Raw genomic sequence first — 18,109 nt, 5'->3', positions numbered from 1 at the left:
TGAGCCTCAATTTCTGTTTCTGTAGAATGCGGACATGGAACTAAGAGGGCTTCCAAATGTATGGACTGTTAAAATGTTCTTTGGTTGTTTATTTGTCTGTTCCACTGGTCCAGCTGGATTGGGAATCCAGGGGTTGTACCTTCCGGATCTTTGGTGCATGCCTCCGCACCCCGCCCCCAGGCGGCCTGGCACTCTGCATTCCCCTCAGTGGCTACCTTGTCAGTGTTGATTGCCAGGCTGACAGCACCTGTGGTGGCCAGGAGGTGGCACTTTGGTATTTCCTGCAGTAGGAGAACAAACCCACAGAGTGAGAAATCACGCAGGCTTCTGCTTTACTGACCCAAGCAGACTGACTATCTGGGGATTGAAATAAGCAAAGAGCTCTACTTTTTATATTTATATGTAATAAAATTGGCTTTTGGTGGTGGTCGGTATTCAAGCCTGTGGGTCTCAACACATGCATAGATTTGTGTAACCACCACTACAGCCAGGACACACAAGTGTGCATCATACCAAAAAACTCTCCTGGATCAGACTACCACTGGCGCTGAACTCAGACAACCACCAATCTGTTGTCCATCCATAGAGTTCTGTTCTAGAGAATATCACATAAACGGAACCGTACAGGATGTTACCTTTTGTGGCTGACTCAGCATAATGCCTTCAAAATTTGTCTGTGCTGTTGCCTACCAGTCATTTGTATCATGAGTTTATTCCCTTTATTGCTGGATAGCATTACATTGTATAGACGTATGGTGCCTTGTTTCTCCATTCACCTGCTGATGGATATCCAGTGTTTCCAGTTTGGGGCCACTGTGACTAGAGCTGCTATAAACATTCCTGTGTACGTTTTTGAGCGAACATAGGGTTTTTACATCCCTAGGATATATGCCTAGGAGTGAGATTGCTGGGTCATGTGGTGATTCTGTGTTTAACTCTTTCAGTAACCGCTGACTGCTTTCCCCGTGACTGTCTCATTTCTCGTTCCCAGCAACAGGGTGTGAGAGCCCCAGCTGTTCTCCACCCTCTTTGGTGTTCCCACTTTGCTGTTGGCATTGATTTATTTTTGTTTTTATTTGGCCATTCTCACGGGTTTGTGGTGGTACCTCATCTCGGCTTTGATTTGCATTTCCCTCCTAGCTAATGATGTTGCCCGTCTCTTCATGTGCTGATTTGCCAGCTGACGTCTTCCTTGGTGAAAGGACTTGGAATCTTCTCCTCCTTTCTAAATTGAATTGTTTGCTTTCTTCTTGTTGAATTTTAGGAGTTGTTTACACACTGATCTTCCTGCCAGTGTCTTTCTCAAAGACAAGCTTTAAGTTTGATGACATTCAGTTGACCAGTTTTTTTCTTTTATGAGTGGCGCTTTTGGTGTTTTTTCTAAGAAATGTTGCCCCCGTCCCAGGCCACAGATATTTTCTCCTGTGTTTTCTTCTAAAAGTTTTGTGGTTTTACATTTTACATTTATATCTGTGATTCATCTTGAATTCATTTTACATAAGGCGTGAGATTTAAGTTAATGTTTATTTCTTTTGACTGTGGCTGTCCAAATGGTCCAAGTTACCCAAATGTCCAAATCACCTTTTCTCCGTTGAATTGCCTTTGTACCTTAATGAAAAACCGGTTGGCTATATTTGTGTCTATTTCTGACTCTTCATTTTGGTCCATCAATCTGTTTTCCTCTCTTTGATAATCCCTTTAATAATTACATTATCTTCCTCGCTGTAGCCTTCTAATAAGAAAATCAGCTACCGTGGGTCTTTCCACTTTGTTCTTCTTTTTCATATTGTTTTGGATATTCTTGCTCCTTTGCCTTTCCATACACACTTTAGAGTCAGCTTCTTGATATCCACAGAAAGTTCTCCTGGGATTTTGGTTGGGATTGCATTAAATCTGTAGATCCTCTTGGGGAAAACATGCATCTTGACGATAGTGTGTTTTCCAATCCATGAACATACTATCTCTGTGTTTATTTTGATTTTTCTTTTATACCTTTCACCAATATTTTCATTTGATTTCTCTCATCAACATTCTGTATTTTTCAATAGAGAGATCGTATACATGTTTTTTAGGTTCATACGTAAGTATTTTTGGTTTTAGACTTCCTATGGGTGTTTTTGTTTTTAAATTTCTGGTTCCAAAATTATATGTCAACCATACTTAAAATTTGTTTAAATTTTTTAAAATTCTATTTCCAGTTGTTCCTTACTAATATATAGAAATATTTTTGTGTGTTGGCCTTGTGACCAACAAGAACCAGTGACCTTGTTAAACCTACTTATTAGTTCTAGGAGCTATTTTGTAGGTTCCTTGGGATTTTTTTATATAGATAATCATGTAATCAAAATAACATGGAGACATTTATTTCTTTCTTTTCCTTTTAAATTTCTTTAAACCTGCCTTATGGCACTGGCTAGGGCTTCTTGTCTGATGTTGCCCAGCGGCAGTGGCAACGGAAATCCTTACCTTGCTTCCGATCTCGGCAGAAAACCTTCAGTCTTTTACCACTAAGTGTGGTGTTAGCTGAGAATTTATGTACATGTGATTTACCAGGTTGTATTCTTTTCTAATCCTGGCTCCTTGACAGCTTTTTATCACGAATGGATGCTGAGTATTGTCAAGTGCTTTTGTTGCAGGGTTGTTTGTGGACGGCAGCCGAGAAGAAAGAATTCTTGAGACGTTGTATGATATAACTTAGTAAGTTTATTTAAATAGCACGGGGATGGGACATGTGGGCAGAAAGAGCTGCACTTTTTCTGTGTGAAGCTGGTGGTTATATGCTTAGTGCTCAAGGGGGAGGGGATGTGCAGGGAGTATTAGATCATAAATTTTTTTTTCAAATTTCTACTTCTAAACCTACTTTCACTAAAAGAATTTTTTTTAATTAGAAAAAAGAAAACTACATTCACAAGATTTCTCTGGTGCTTATCGTTCAGCTTGATATGAACTATGGGTGAGATGTACAGGCAGTCATTCTCATGACCTTTAAGAATGTAGCAACCAGCACATCTTTGATCCTTAATGAAACGATGCAGGCTATACGTCAGCCTTCTGGACTAATGGTGAACATTTTTCTGCTTCCATCCCTCATTGTTTTCCTCCTGACCAATTTTTGGTCCTTAAATCTTTAAGGTTTGAAGGGCAAAGGGCTCATCTTCTGTAACTTCTTCAAGCTGAGAGGGGTCGTAGAGATGTCCCTACCTCTGGACTGAAACTGGTCACTGTCTGTCCCTACAGGTAGTTATGATGGAAGGCCATTGCTGTAGAGTCAAGAGTGAACATGAAGGTGAATTGTTTTAAGTAGGAAGGATCATCTGTCAGCTGAGCAAAGGAGTTAGTACCTGCTTGCACATATCTCAACAATAGGAGAAAACAAAGTGAGAGGGACAACACGTTAGGATTATTGTTTTTTTAAAGGTTTAATTATTTATTTTGAGAGAAAGAGAGTACAAGTGGGGGGAGGGGCAGAGGGTGAGAGAGAATCTCAAGCAGACTCCCCACTGAGCATGGAGCCCCATGCAGGACCCCAGGATCCTGAGATCATGACCTGAGCCAAAATCAGGATCTGGCCACTCAACTGGCTGAGCCACCCAGGTGCCCCTAGGATGATTATTACAATGAAAATAAGAAGAGTGGAGTGCCTAAATGGCTCAGTCAGTTAAGTGTCTGCCTTCAGCTCAGGTCATGATCTTGGGGCCCTGGGATTGAGCCTGGTTCTCTCTCTGCCCCTCCACCGCCCCCAGTTACATTTCCTTGTGCACACACGCCCCTCTCTCTCTGAAATAAATAAAATCTTAAAAGAGAGAAAATAAGAGCAATGAGAAGACATTTTAGCATGGATCCTAGTCCACATCCTGATCAGAAATGTAACCGATATCATTAGGTGACAATGGAGGATATGTAAGAGCACCAATTTGATGATTCATATCCAGTAAGTAATCCTGTTATATTTTTGTCATAATCTGGAATGTAGATTCAACATTCTGCTTTAATAATGGTACATGGTCTGCCTGGTTCTGCTGTTAAGACGTCTAATGCCATTCTAGTTTGTAGAACTGCTTCACGTACTTGGATCATTTCAGTGTTTAATGGTGTAATGCTTTTTTGAGAACCATTTAAGGCCTTAATTGTCTACTTATCAAGGGCCTCCATGTGCCATATGACATCCTCTAAACCTGATAGGAGAAAAATTGATGTCAGATGGTCACAGCAATGACACACGGATCTTGTCCATTGTTTTAGATACAGAAGATTGCCTGGACTTGGGTAGTCTTGGTGCTATGGTCATGCATCCCAGTATGCCCTGTAGTATATTTTCCAGTCCAGCCTGGTGGAATCCACCACCACAAATTTGGTCCACGTAACAACTGTGTTCCATTAGCTGCTAGCCATCTGAGGCCTTGTCATCTCATCCAGTCTCTAGCAAAGCTGTCAGTTGCCCTGGCTTTGGCGGGGGGGGGCAGGATCCATCCCATTTGGTGAGTACTTTTGGGCCATGAATCAAGGTATGGTTTTTCTGTTCTCAGTACAAAAGGGCCTTTGGCTTAGTTGTCCTGTTGTGGGAGTAAGCTACATATATCCACCTTGGGCATATCAATAGGATACATAGCTGGGGAATTTGTTGTCCTCAGCCTATCTGTGGACTGGCATATTCAGTTAAAATTTAGATAGTCTGAGGATAAGAGAAGGGCCTCTTATGAGTCCCATGTAACATTTACCGTAGGCCAGCAAGAAACATTCATTTTAGTGATGGAAATGCCCCTATATGTGCTGGTATTGGGGTGGTATAGCATATCGGTTATGGTTTTAAGGAGCACTTTTGTTATCCCGGCCACACAGAATTGAGCAATGTTGGGGAGTACATTCCATTGACCAGCTGTTTAAATAATCATGAGCCCATGGGGTTCCTTATATTATCCCCACGGAGTAACAAGCAGGAATACCTATAGGAATACCTATACACGAGCTATTATGGCATTATCTCTGAAGTGGACCTCAAGTTGTCTAGCTTAGGCAGACAACAAACATTTAAAGACAAAAGTAGAACCTAACATCCATAAGGGTGCGTTATTGGGACATAATTTTTCTCCCCAAATTCACCCTGATTTCCAGATAGCCAAATCAAGACTGATCTGTTTGTAAATCAAGTCCAGTTTTAACAAACCTAGCCTGGTTATTTACATAAGCTCAGCAAGAATAGTGATTCGTCATAGAGATCCTTTAAAATCTGCTTTGGTGGAATTTTGTATAAGGAACCTCTAGCTTGAACTCTTTGGTAGCCACGCGAGGGCAGAGCCATGCCAAATAGTTGTCATCAGACTTGCCTGCAGTACCTGTAGATTTGGGTGTATTCCTCTTCCCAAGTTCCCCAGAATATCCTGAGGTTTCCTGTACCTGCCAGGAAGTGACATTCTTTACTCACCTGGTAGGGCTGCTGGGAACCTGGAAGCAAGGGATCAGACCAGCATCTCCAAGGGGCTTTATGGGCCTCCAAAAAGTCAACCTTAGTTCCTTGAAGCTGTCTGATATCTGAGTCTATGACTACCTCTCTCACATACGGCATTCCTGTCAAAGTCTTAGTAGTATAACGAGCATTTCCAGTGGGGTCCCATTACAAGGAGAACAGATTGTTTTTATTTTTTAAGTATTATTTAAATTCTAGTTAGTTAACATAGTGTGATATTTGTTTCCGGTGTACAGTATAGTGATACCACACTTCATATATCACCTGGTGTTCAGCACAAGTGCCCTTGATTCCCATCACCAATTTCATCCACTCCCCCCACCCTCCCTCTGGTAACCATCAGTTTGTTCCCTAACTTCAGAGTCTATTTCTTGGTTTTCCTCTCTCCTTTTTTTTCCTCTTTGCTCATTTCTTTTTTTTTTTCTTTTAAGATTTATTTATTTTAGAGAGAGAAGGAGAAAAGAGTGTAGGAAGGGCCAGAGGGAGTGGGAGAGAGACATTTCAGCAAACTCCACACTGAGCACAGAGCCCAACACAGGGCTCGATCACACAACCCTGAGATCATGACCTGAGCCAAAACCGAGAGATGTTTAACCAACTGCGCCACCCAGGGCCCAGCCATTTGTTTTGTTTCTTAAATTCCACATATGAGTTAAATCCTTTGGTATTTGTCTTTTTCTGACTTATCTTACCTAGCATAATACTCTCTAGCTCCATCCATGTCATTGCAAGTGGCAAGATTCCATTCTTCTTTATGGCTGAGTAATATTCCATTGTGTATATACCACTTTGTCCATTCATCAGTTGATGGACACTTGTGCTGTTCATAATATGGCGACTGTAGATAATGCTGCTATTAACATTGGAGTGCATGTATCCTTTTGTATTATTATTTTTGTATTCTTTGGGTAAATACTTAGTAGTGTGCTTGCCGGCCATAAGGTACTTCTGTTTTTAACTTTATGACGATCCTACATTCTTCACTTGATCTTAGCCAAAAGCCTGAGAAATGATAGAACAGATTCTTATTGAATTTCTGCAAATAACTATAATTGCCATGAAAGAAAGAATACTTACTGAGAGTTTGAATTCTGGAGGGTTGTAGTAAAGAGAAGAGTTCAATGTTTCAATTTGTTTATAAAGGAATACTTTATCACATTTCCATAAATCTTAAGAGAAAGTTTCCTTAAGTCTGGAAAAGCAAACGTTAGAGAACCAGCAGTGTTTCAAATAAGAGTCATAAAAACTATAATCATCTTCCTCAATTTATTTAGCCCCATATTACTAATTCTAGTTTTTTGAATGCAGCTTTTTCTGTTAGTTTTGGATATTCTGACACATTTTAGTCTTAAGATTTTAAAGATATCGGGTGCCTGAGTGGCTCAGTCGGTTAAGCGTCTGCCTTCGGCTCAGGTTGTGATCTCAGGGTCCTGCTCAGCAGGGAATCTGCTTCTCCCTCTGCCCCTTTCCCCCTCCCCACTACCCCCCTCCTGCATGCATGCACACTCTCTTTCTCTCTCAAATAAATATTTGTCAAAAGTCCTCTTCCTGAATCTCCTTGAAGACAAAACTCATTCCACAAGAGCATCAGAACAGTAACTATAAATGACAAAAGACTAGAAATAGACATGGTTAAAGATCTGATATGAGGCTCGTTATAACATAGCTGACAGGAAATGTAGTTATTCTTGTGACACATAGTGTTTTAATAATTAAAATTTTAAATGATGACCTTATACCAGAACATATTAAAGCTCTAGGAATTTCATTAATTTCTAGAACAGGTAAGCATCCACCCATACAACATGACCTAAGGTTTCTCATCGTTTGTTTGACAGCGCTTCCCACGTAACCTAACATACCAAATAAGTCTAATTCATCCAGAGACTTCATTTACAATTCAGATCTCTGGGAAGTTGGTTAAAACCCTCAGAAAGTTCTAAGCACATGCCTAAATAGGATTACAGATCATTATAAATTTAATGTTTACATTTAACCAAACTGGCAGTAAGAGATTATACACAGAGCTATATAGTTGTTAGCAACACGTACCTCCTTTAACATTGAGAAGTTTTAACCTTCTTAAGTAATCAAAGACCTGATAAAGACAGGTTTGGTTTTCTGGACAGATGAAGAAAAGATATTAAAAACAACAACAAGAAAAACTTGGTTTACATTTTCTTATGAAGAGCAGACCAACAGTCCAGGAAAACTTTGTCTTTTTACAAGGAGAAAAGCAAAATTTCCTTTTTTCTTAAAGATGTATTTATTTTTTATTTATTTATTTACTAGAGAGAGTGAGAGAGCATGTGTGCAGACGTGCTAGCTGGGGGATGGACAAAGAAAGAGAGAGAGAATCTCCAGCAGACTCCCCACTAAGCACAGAGCCCCCTGTGGGGCTCAATCCCATGACCCTGAGATCATGACTTGAACTGAAATCAAGAGTTGGATGCTCAACCAACTCAGCCACCCAGGAGCCCCCTATGCCCGTATACTTTTTTTTTAATTTTTTCATAAGACTTTATTTATTTATTTGACAGAGATCACAAGTAGGTGGTGGGGTGGGGGGAGAAGCAGGCTCCCCACTAAGCAGAGAGCCCGATGCGGGGCTTGATCCCAGGACCCTGGGATCATGACCTGAGCCAAAGGCAGAGACTTAACCCACTGAGCCACCCAGGAGCCCCTATACCTAGTAAACTTTTAAAATCCATTTATTTCAACCTTAGTCCTGACCATGCATAAAATTCTTTTCCAAAGATTTCCCTTCACAAACCTTCTGCAACTTTCTTTTTCATTCAGATTTTGTCCTAATAAGCCTTTTCTCTCCAAGCAACCAGTCTCATTTTAGGACAGAATTTCTTTTTCCCTCAAAAAAAGGTATTCCCATTCCTTGTATCTTTCTCATATGTCCCCTACTTTCCTGCAGACAGGGTTGTTTTCCTTATTTCCATCAGCCTTAATTACATTCAGCAGAGTTTTAACTCTTAGAAACCTTAATCTCCAGAGAAAATTAAGTAGTAACCAATTAATTGTGAACAGCCTCTTACACCAGAATTCTTTAGATCTGAGATTTATGAACACATTTCATAAATTCTAAAAACATGTTGACCGGCAGACCCAAGTATCCTCAGTTTCTCCATGGTAAGAAGCCAAAAGCACGAACCTACGTTGAGTAAAAAATGCTTTTGTATTTATTTGGGAAAGTCTTAGATATCCAGTTAATTCAATCCAATTCATCATTTAACTTAGCAGAACTTCAAAGTTTCAGGTTACCCAAAATTTTACTTATAAGCCTTTCATTTATTCACCCTACTTGTTCTTAATAATTACCCATGAAAACTTTGAGACCAAATTAGCCATCATTGAAGTCACCTTTTTGCTGACAAGTTGCAACAGAAATAACAAGAGCTTATCTGACCTTTAGTAAACCTTGGTAGAGCAGAAGTTTTATATTTAATGCTGATAACTCTAAAGACATGTTCTACTTTAATTAAACTAACAAATTTAAATTAGCTTAATATGTTATACCCCGATCTTCTAAAAGCCAATCAGTTTGTTGCCCACTGTCAGTTTTTATCTGGGACACCCACTGGGAAATCTGAGGTGGGTGGTGTAAGTCCAGGGAGAGATGCTCTTCACTCCTCGATAGCAAGGGGAGGAGGAGCAGAGGCACGGAGGACGGTATAGGAACTGGTTATGCAATCCCTGCCCAAGGTGGTGCAGAAACGGGAGGAGGGGGAGGTAGAGGCAGAAGAGGTGAGGTGCCACCAGCAAGGCTGGAAGCAGATAAAAGCCCAAAGGTCAGTGAAAAAGGACTCCCGGTCCTAGAGCTCGTCATCTCGAACAGATGAAGAGACACGTGTTGTCTTTCGACCAACAGAAAGTGAAAAGAGGCAGTCCCTGTCAGGCCAGAGAAGACAGGGAACCTCCCTGAAGCAAAGAGTTTCGACAGCTGCGTGGGAATGTTCTTTAAGATCTCCATCGCAAGGTAGACTTACCAGACAACTGGCTCCAATTATCATAGCCATTAACCCTGGCAATGAATGAGGGAGAAACAGCCCCCCATACAGCAGGAGTCTAGTGCTGTTAGGCAGTGTTCATCCAGTCCTCTCCAGATACATTCCAGATCTGACACAGAAAAGAAACAAACAAAGAGAAGACCAGTAACTCAGGAAAAAGAGGGGGGACGTATACAGAATCTTGGCAACAACCTGTTTATAGGAGAGACAAGGGAGGGGAGCACACAAAGAACATACAGAACACAGGGAAGGTGGTAGATTATCGGAAGGACCTGAGGCAGTTAGCTGATGGTGGATTGAGGAGTAGAGGTGAGGAGAGGGGCTTCCCCGAGCCCCTACAGGAGTCTGGACAGATCAGGGATTTGGTACAGGGTCACAGCTGCTGACCCTGTGGGGTCTCAGTCCATTTTCCCTACCACCCATAAAAGGGTCCAATGGATAAATACTGTTGAACCTTCAAGACCTGTTAATGGGCCATTTTGTTTTTATCATCCCTCAGAGATGATTGAGGCCAAGCATCATTACGGAAGAAAAGGCACTTTTTCTTTACATCCTCTTGTCCAAATGGACTCCAGTGTGTTAGGAGACAGCCCAAAGGAGAATCCTTGGGATCGAAGAGGCAGATCCCGTAGTTAATTCCTACCAAATGAGGAGAGTACATTTACCAGGAGTCCATTGCCAAAATCCTTCTCAGCTCCCAAGTGGCATTCCATCAGGAATATTGCTAAAGGTTCCTGGGGTACCAAGTGGCAGGAGTCGTCCCAGATCTGGACCGCTCTGACACCTTTGTACTATCTGAGAAGGGATGATCACCTCCCTTTGCCTCCCTGTGACATCTTAGACTACAGTAGGTGCTGGCGAATGGACTGAATCACCACAGAGATTGGGGCTGCCTCTTTCCATTTGGGGAAGTTAATGTATTTGGCAACCAATAATAATACCCTTGGTAAGCCTCTAGATCTAGTATTAATGGATGGGGTAGAGGCCACGACCTTTGTTAAGAAGGACAGCTATTTCATATCATACTAAGCATCATATATCCAAGCTAGAAGTACTTACAATCAGAAAGCAAGACAGAGAATGCCAGACAGCCCATGGGGAACGGCAAATGAGAGACATGAAAAACCAAAAATATTGCACTCCTATCTAATCTGAACAGCCTTCTCAAGAGCTTTATCCATGATCCAGCCCCAAGGGAGTGGTCTCCCTTTGGTGGGTAGATGCCTCAACTGGGTAATAGCTCCCACTGGTCCCTATTGGGAAGGCCATGGTCAGACATATCTTAGATTTTATGTTCCTTAAGGGACCACACCAGGTTATTTAGGAGGAAACCTTACTTGGGAGTCTTAACATGGGCGGCCATTCCAATGACATGTATGGCGTCCTGTGCCTGAGAAGAATGCAAGTATTAAAAGAACAGGTAAAACAGGGAGAGCCTGATTTCTGAACCCAGCGCCATCATGGCCAAGATAATGGTGTCTAGCCAGGCGGCAGGAGTTTGACTTCTCCATAGTCTAGCCACAGGCAAGAGGTTTTCTCTAGAGCACTAAGACACATTCAGAATCGTTGTACTATTCAGGACATCTCTGGAAAGAACAAGAAGTAGAGGCTGGGGGGATAAAAGGAACTTAGCAAGCCACACCAAGGCTCTTAGAGTCCCTCCACGATCCCCATGTGGGTTGCTGGTGGGTCATGGCGTGCAAAGCCAAGAAAGAATTCTTCAGGTGTTTTGCGGTGCAAATTAGTAAGCTTTTTGTTGCTGTTGTTGTTGTTATCATTAACTTCCGAGAGAGTGCAAGAGCACACGGTGGGGTTGGGGGCAGAGAGAGAGAGAGAGAGGATCTCAAGCAGACTTCCCACTGAGTTCAGAGCCCACATGGGGCTCCCTCTCACAACCCTCAGATCATATCCTGCGCCAAAACCAAGAGTCGGACGCCCAACCGACGGAGCACCCATGTGCCCCTTTAGTAAGCTTATTTAAGTAGCACAGGGACGGGACCAATGAGCAGAAAGAGCTGCACTTTTGCTGTATGAAACTGGTGGGTATATGCTTAGTGCTCAAGGAGGCAGGCACGTGCCGGGAGTATGAGATCATAAATGTTTCTTCAAGGGGCACCTGGCTGGCTTAGTGAAGCATACAACTCTTGTTCTTGGGGTTGTGAGTTTGAGCCCCATGTTGGGTGTAGAGATTACTTAAAAACAAAATCTTTAAAAGAATAAAAAATAAAAATAAAGGTTTCTTTGAATCTCTACTTGTGAAGCTACTCTCGCAATATTTCTCTCGTGCTTGTCATTCAGTTTGATAATTACTATCTGTGAGATGTATAGGGAGTCATGAGACCCTTTAAGAATGTAACGACCAAAAAAAAAAAAAAAGTAACGACCAGCGTATATTTGATCCTTATCGAGACTCTGCAGGCTATAGGTCAGCCTTCTGGGCTAAAGGTGAACATTTTTCTGCTTCTATCCCTCATCACTTTTTCCACAGCAAGTGACATGATCACATGCCTTATGTATTCTGTTGCAGCAATGGATTACATTGATTAATTACTGAATATTGAACTAGCTTTACATTTCTTACATAAACTCCACCTGGTCATGGTATATTATTATTCTTTATAATGTTGGATTCGATTTTTTGGTATTTTGTTGGCCATTCTTACATCCATGTTGATGAAGGCTATTGGATATTGATTTACAGTTTTCTTGTACTGCCTTTATCTTTTTTTGATACCCAGATAATGCTGGCTTCATAAGATGAGTTACAAAGTGTTCCCTTCCCCTTAAGAAGAGATATGGAGAATTGGTGTTATTTCTTCTTTAAATGTTTGGTAGAATTCACCAGATCAGATCATCAGATCATCAGAAATCATCTGAACCTGGAGTTTTCTTTTTTGAAAGTTTTTTTTTTTTTTAAGATTTTATTTATTTGAGAGAGAGCATGAGGGAGAGGGAAAAGCAGACTCCCCACTGAGCACAGAGCCTGCAACAGGGCTCAGTCCCAGGACCCCAAGATCATGACCTAAGCCGAAATCAGATGCTTAAATGACTGAGCCGCCCAGGTGCCTCTTTTTTTCAAAAGGTTTCTAATCACAAATTTAAATTTCTGTAATAGATAAAGCAGTACTCAGGTTATCTATTTCTTCTTGGCTGAGTTTTGGTAGTTTATGACTTTCAAGCAATTATTTGGTTTCATTCAAGTTCTTGAATTTATGTACACAGAGTTGTTGAATATTTCCTTGTTATCCTTTTAACATCTGTGTGGTCTGTAGTGCTATCCCCTCCTTCATTCCATATTGGTAATTAGGTCGTCTCACTTTTATTCTCAGACTAGAGGCTTAACAATTTTATTGGTCCTTTGAAAGTACCAGGTTGTTGTTTCATTGATTTTTCTCTATTATTTTACTGTTTACAGTTTCACTAATTTTTAGTCTTCTCTTTATTATTTCCTTCCATTTTGCTTGTTCCATAAGACCTGGTAAAAACTGAAGTCATCAGGGTCACTGATCAGAAATAATTATTAAATTACAAAATGTATATTTTAAATGTATTCTTTTGAGAACCATCTTAATAGTTTTCTATGCTTTGTCCCTTTGCAGTTGACTGGTCTGAGCGTCTCCAATGGAAAGGACCAACTTGTAGTGTTCCATACAAAAGACAACAAAGACCTCATTGTCTGTCTCTTCAGCAAACAGCCAACCCATGAGAGTCGAATTGGAGAACTTGTTGGCGTCCTGGTGAATCATTTCAAGAGGTAAACTTGATTTTTCTAACTGAGGCAGGTTTTGAACATATAAAATCTTTCCTTATAATTCTTACTGAACTTGTATTGGGCCAATTTCAGTGTTTTTGAGTTGTTTTTCTTTATAAGAAAAATGAAATCGTCAGTTTCACGGAAAGCAAAATTAGCAACCAGGCTTGGTTTCAAGATTAGGAATGATCGTCTAGTTTTCCAGCCTTCAGCTGAACCAACAATGAGAGTTCCCCACTGATGATTTCCTCATTGCCAATCCGAAGGTAGTTACATCCAAAAGACAGAAAAATTACTTTATATTCATATTATCACTGCTTCTCATTTATTCCAGATATAATCAGTGAGTGTGTCTAATATGAATATAAATTAGAAGACAGGTTTAAGATGGCATATTGGTCCATGAAGACCAAAGGAATTTCTGAGAGAGGCAACAACCTGTGCAAAAACATGGAGTTTGGGTGGCACGGGGCATATTTGCAGCAAACCTAGATGATGCTGGGGGGAGGGGGCGGGGACTGTTGTGGACAGTGATGTGAGACATATACACAGCACAGATCCTGAGAGCAGTGTGGACCAGTGAACAATCATTTTAAGCAGGTGAGTGACTTTGTCTGGTTATTTACTGGAGTTGTTTTAGAGATGGGGCTTTCCTTCCTGCAGGACATCATGGCATATTTGGAGTAGGGTGTTTCTGACTCCAAAGTCAGATCTTCTTCCCATCATGGCAGACTGTCTCTGCCTCCCCACCTGCCCGATGCCAGGAAAAGACCACTTCTCAAAACTCAGTGACTGAGAAAGGACCCCAATCTCCAGTTACTTCTCTTCCTACACGACACTTTCCAAGTTGCCAGAAATAATTGAGTCTTCTTTATTAGTGTTGGGTTTTTTTTTCTTTAGTTTAGACATAGCTTTTCTTTTTCTAAGCAAAGACATATGTCAGATGTTCCTCTGTCTAGTTCGACTGTGTTCGTTGCTGCTGATCAGCATGTGCAGTGTAACTTTGGAAGTGCGCCGCCTAGACCGTTTGTTTTATGTTATTAAACCTTGTATTCTAGATTAAAGTAGATCTTTACCTCTGTAGTTAAATGCTTTTCAGTGGTGTAAATTTAAAAAAAATGTGTAATGGTCATCTGGTGGAAAAAAATAAGAATCTAACTACAGAATTACCCCCAAAATAATGGTAAACAGATAGGCCTTTGAAAAATGCGCTTCCATCTGCCAAAGAGAGGCGAGAGAAATACTGTGGCATTTAGAATGGAAGGGAAAGACCTGGCAAATGGAGATCTCTGCAGTCATGTCTGCCACTCGAATTAGCAGGCTTATTTTCCTCCTAATATTTTGTTCGAGCAAAGTAATGACTATTCAAGGGATTTTAATTTGAATGCCTACACTCATGACTAGTTTTCACCTGGGAAATTAAAGTATTTTTCTCAATCTGGGTCCTTGTTTAGCAAATTCCAACTCCTGTTAAAATGCTTCTGTAAGTGGTAGAAAATGTGAACCTGATTCTAGAACTATCCGTTGCTTTCTCTCCCTCACATATGCATTCTGAAATAACATTTCTAGTTGTAGTCCCTCCTGTCTTTAATATATGGAAGAATTTTAAATGTCTAAAAATTAGAAATGGAAGGAAGAGATGAAGGCTGTCAAAATGCTAGATTTTTATTTATTTATTTATTTATTTATTTTTAATTTGACAGAGAAATCACAAGTAGGCAGAGAGGCAGGCAGAGAGAGAGGGGGAAGCAGGCTCCCTGCTGAGCAGAGAGCCCGATGCGGGGCTCCATCCCAGGACCCTGAGATCATGACCTGAGCCAAAGGCAGAGGCTTAACCCACTGAGCCACCCAGGTGCCCTATAATTTATTCATGATATTCCTATTCTGTGAATAAAAGGTCAAGTATAGATAAGAGATAAAATCCCTCATCCCAGCCCCCAGAAAATTCAGGGTTGGAATTTTGACTTAGTGTTAGTCATCAACTTGCTGTTGACTTATTGAGGAAAGGTTAATTTGATTTCTGTTCCAGCTGTTTTCCTTTATTGTCAAGTATCATATCATTGTTGTGACTGAACATTATATTGTGTTTTACAAGTGCAGTGATGTGGCGCATGATCTAATTTGTACCTGGGTTAATTGTGGAAATCCAAAGGTGAGAGGGATTTAAGTCCAGACCAGTATTTTATCTCCCAATAATTTCCCTGAAGAACATTCTAAAAGATTCTCTGGTTAGAATTCAGAAGGAAAGGGCTCAACATAACAAAATATACCATTGTTAGAGTAGATCTGGGTTGTCTTTAATAATTTATAAAGAGAGGATTTAGGTTTTAAAAATCGATGAGCAACATTCCAACCAAGTTTCAGAGACAAGAGGTACAAGTAAAAAATTTAGAAGAAAAAAAAAGGCTTCGTATTTTGTTAGGCCAACACAGTGCTAAACCCAAAACAAATAAGGATAGCACGAGAAAAGAAAATTATAATCCAATCCCACTTTCATGTGGGATATTTTTTTAAGATTTTATTTATTTATTTGACAGACAGAGATCACAAGCAGGCAGAGAGGCAGGCAGAGAGAGGAGGAAGCAGGCTCCCTGCTGAGCAGAGAGCCCGATGCGGGGCTCGATCCCAGGACCCTGAGACCATGACCTGAGCCAAAGGCAGAGGCTTAACCCACTGAGCCACCCAGGTGCCCCGATTTTTTTAATCCTAAATAAAATGCGACCAAATTGGTCCAAGAGTGCCTGGGGCCTTAAAGAAACTTCTAAGTCTTGCTGACCCCCATACATGGAGGAGAGTAAAGAGAAAGGACACACCCAGCTGAGGAACGAAGTGGCCTCACGCAGAGGACACTGCAATGTGGAGAGAGGATGACGTGGTGTGAGGTCACAGCCTGAACGGAAGCCTGTAGGACCTCCCTACCAGGCACCCTCACCTCCTCAAGAACTGCACTTACAGCTGCCCCCCCTCAAAGCAAACAATAAACCAGAAAGGAAAGAGCAAGAGAACCGTGCATAGGCAATATGAAAAGAAGCAACAAAGAAAATAAGGAAAGGCAAATGAAGAAAAAAGAAAAATGTGGGAACAATCTTTACATTAAAAAAAAAAAAAAAAAAAGACAGCTCAAGCACAGACCAGTCGGAACAGACTCCATCCAGAAACAGCTGAGGCAGCCAGAGCAGCAAGTCCTGGCTCTGTTGCACAGATCAGAAATTACTCCAGAGGGAAGGCGCAGGGATCCCAAGTCACATACAAGTAGGGTATGCTAATGAAGTTAAACAGGCTTCTTTACTGTGGTTCTTCTCACAGGCTTTAATATGCCCTTGTTCATTTTAGGGGCACCTGGCTGGCTCCATGGGAGAGCACATGACTCCTGATTTTGGAGTTGTGAGTTCGAGCCCCACCTTGGGCATGGAGCCTACTTAAAAACAGTCTTTTCTAAAAATGCCTTTGTTCATTTTATTTATGTGTTTATTTATTTCAAAGATTTTATTAATTTATTTGACAGAGAAAAACGCAGTGAGAGAAGGAACACAAGTAGAGGGAGTGGGAGAGGGAGAAGAGGCTTCCCGCTGAGCAGGGAGCCCGATGCAGGCCTCAATCCCAGGACCCCGGGACCATGACCTGAGCTGAAGGCCACTCCAGCCTTTGTTCATTTTAAATACAGCCAATAAGAAAGCTGTAAGGACGTGTATGTCTGTATTATATGTGTGTGTATAGGTGTATACAGGATATGGGTAACACTTTATCTCTGGAGGGGGAGAAGGGAGAGAAGCTACTGGGAGAAAGAGGTTGGAGGGAGATTTATTTATTTTTTCACCCTAAACCTTTTGCAATAAATGTATGTTACTTCTCTAAAAATTTTTTTCCTTTCAATAATAAGTGGCAGCTAGTTTTGAGGCCTCTTGTAGGTGGCTCTGAATTCATGGTTATTTTCTTTCCCTGTTCAGAAAAGTAGACAGAAGCAAAAGAGCTTTCTGAGTAAATGATCTCTCTCATAGCATCCGTATACTTGGAAAAAACAAAAGCAAATAAAACCTCTTGGACACACCCGATACCCGATACTCAATGTAACATTGTGTGTCAACTATACTCACATGAAAACAAAACACAACAAAAAAAATTTTTTTTTTTAAGTAAAAAAAAAAGATCAGAATAAACCACCAAATAACCAGAAAGCCTCTGGGAATATCCTTGTCATGTGTGGCCCGGCTGTGGGCCCGGGGGCCCGGGGCGAGCTCTCCTCCTCCGTGGCAGCCGGGCCAGCGGTGTGCCAGGCCGGTCTGCTGAGCAGAGGTTATGAAGATGACCGCCTCGGTGTTTGGCTTGTGTCTCGGCCTCAGCAGCGGCCACCTGCTTGTGGGGAGCTTCCTGCCCACTCGCGAGCAGACGGTCTCACGTTGGCTGCCCAGGCTGCAGAGTCACCAGGAACTCTGCAATATTAAGCTGTCAGTGGACCCATCTGTCCTGAGCAGCTGTCCAGACATGCGCCTGTCTGGATGCTGGAAACCTCAGTGGAACCCCAGTCTCAGGCATAGACACTGCTTCTTTCTCCTGTTCTGTTTCTGGGGATGAGAGCCAGAAGTCAGTGCCATCTGCTTCTTGGTTTTCGTAAGCAGTATCTTTAATATCTGCTTAATTAAAAGAACGCTGTTGCTTCTGGTCTTTTAACTCAGGGCTAGACTCAGACCCAAGAAGCAGGCCATCAGTTTGGCCCTGGGGAGTTCAGGCCGGGGGCTGGGGAAATGTGGCCTCCTGACCAGAGGTCCAGCTGCCACTGCTCACTGCCTCCCCACTGCTTCCATGTGTGTCTCCTGCTCCTCTGTCCCTGACCCCCAAGTACATGTTTTCACATATTCCCTTGATCTGTCTTCCCAG

At 41.6% G+C, this 18,109-nt stretch overlaps 1 protein-coding gene across 3 annotated transcripts in view; it reads left to right on the top strand.

Moving 5' to 3' along the window:
• Positions 1-18,109, top strand: part of MYO1D (myosin ID) — a 339,001-nt gene that overhangs the window by 240,667 nt on the left and 80,225 nt on the right. For all 3 annotated transcript variants that reach the window (XM_080825903.1, XM_080825904.1, XM_080825902.1), the window contains one exon: positions 13,083-13,237. In XM_080825903.1, the coding sequence (XP_080682029.1) occupies positions 13,083-13,237 (155 nt within the window). The remainder of the gene's footprint in view (positions 1-13,082; positions 13,238-18,109) is intronic.

The sequence above is a fragment of the Martes martes genome (assembly GCF_963455335.1).
Source record: "Martes martes genome assembly, chromosome: 16".
NCBI classification, from domain to species: Eukaryota; Metazoa; Chordata; class Mammalia; order Carnivora; family Mustelidae; genus Martes; species Martes martes.
The sequence above is the reverse complement of the archived record's forward strand: the minus strand, read 5'-3'. Positions and strand labels throughout refer to the sequence as shown.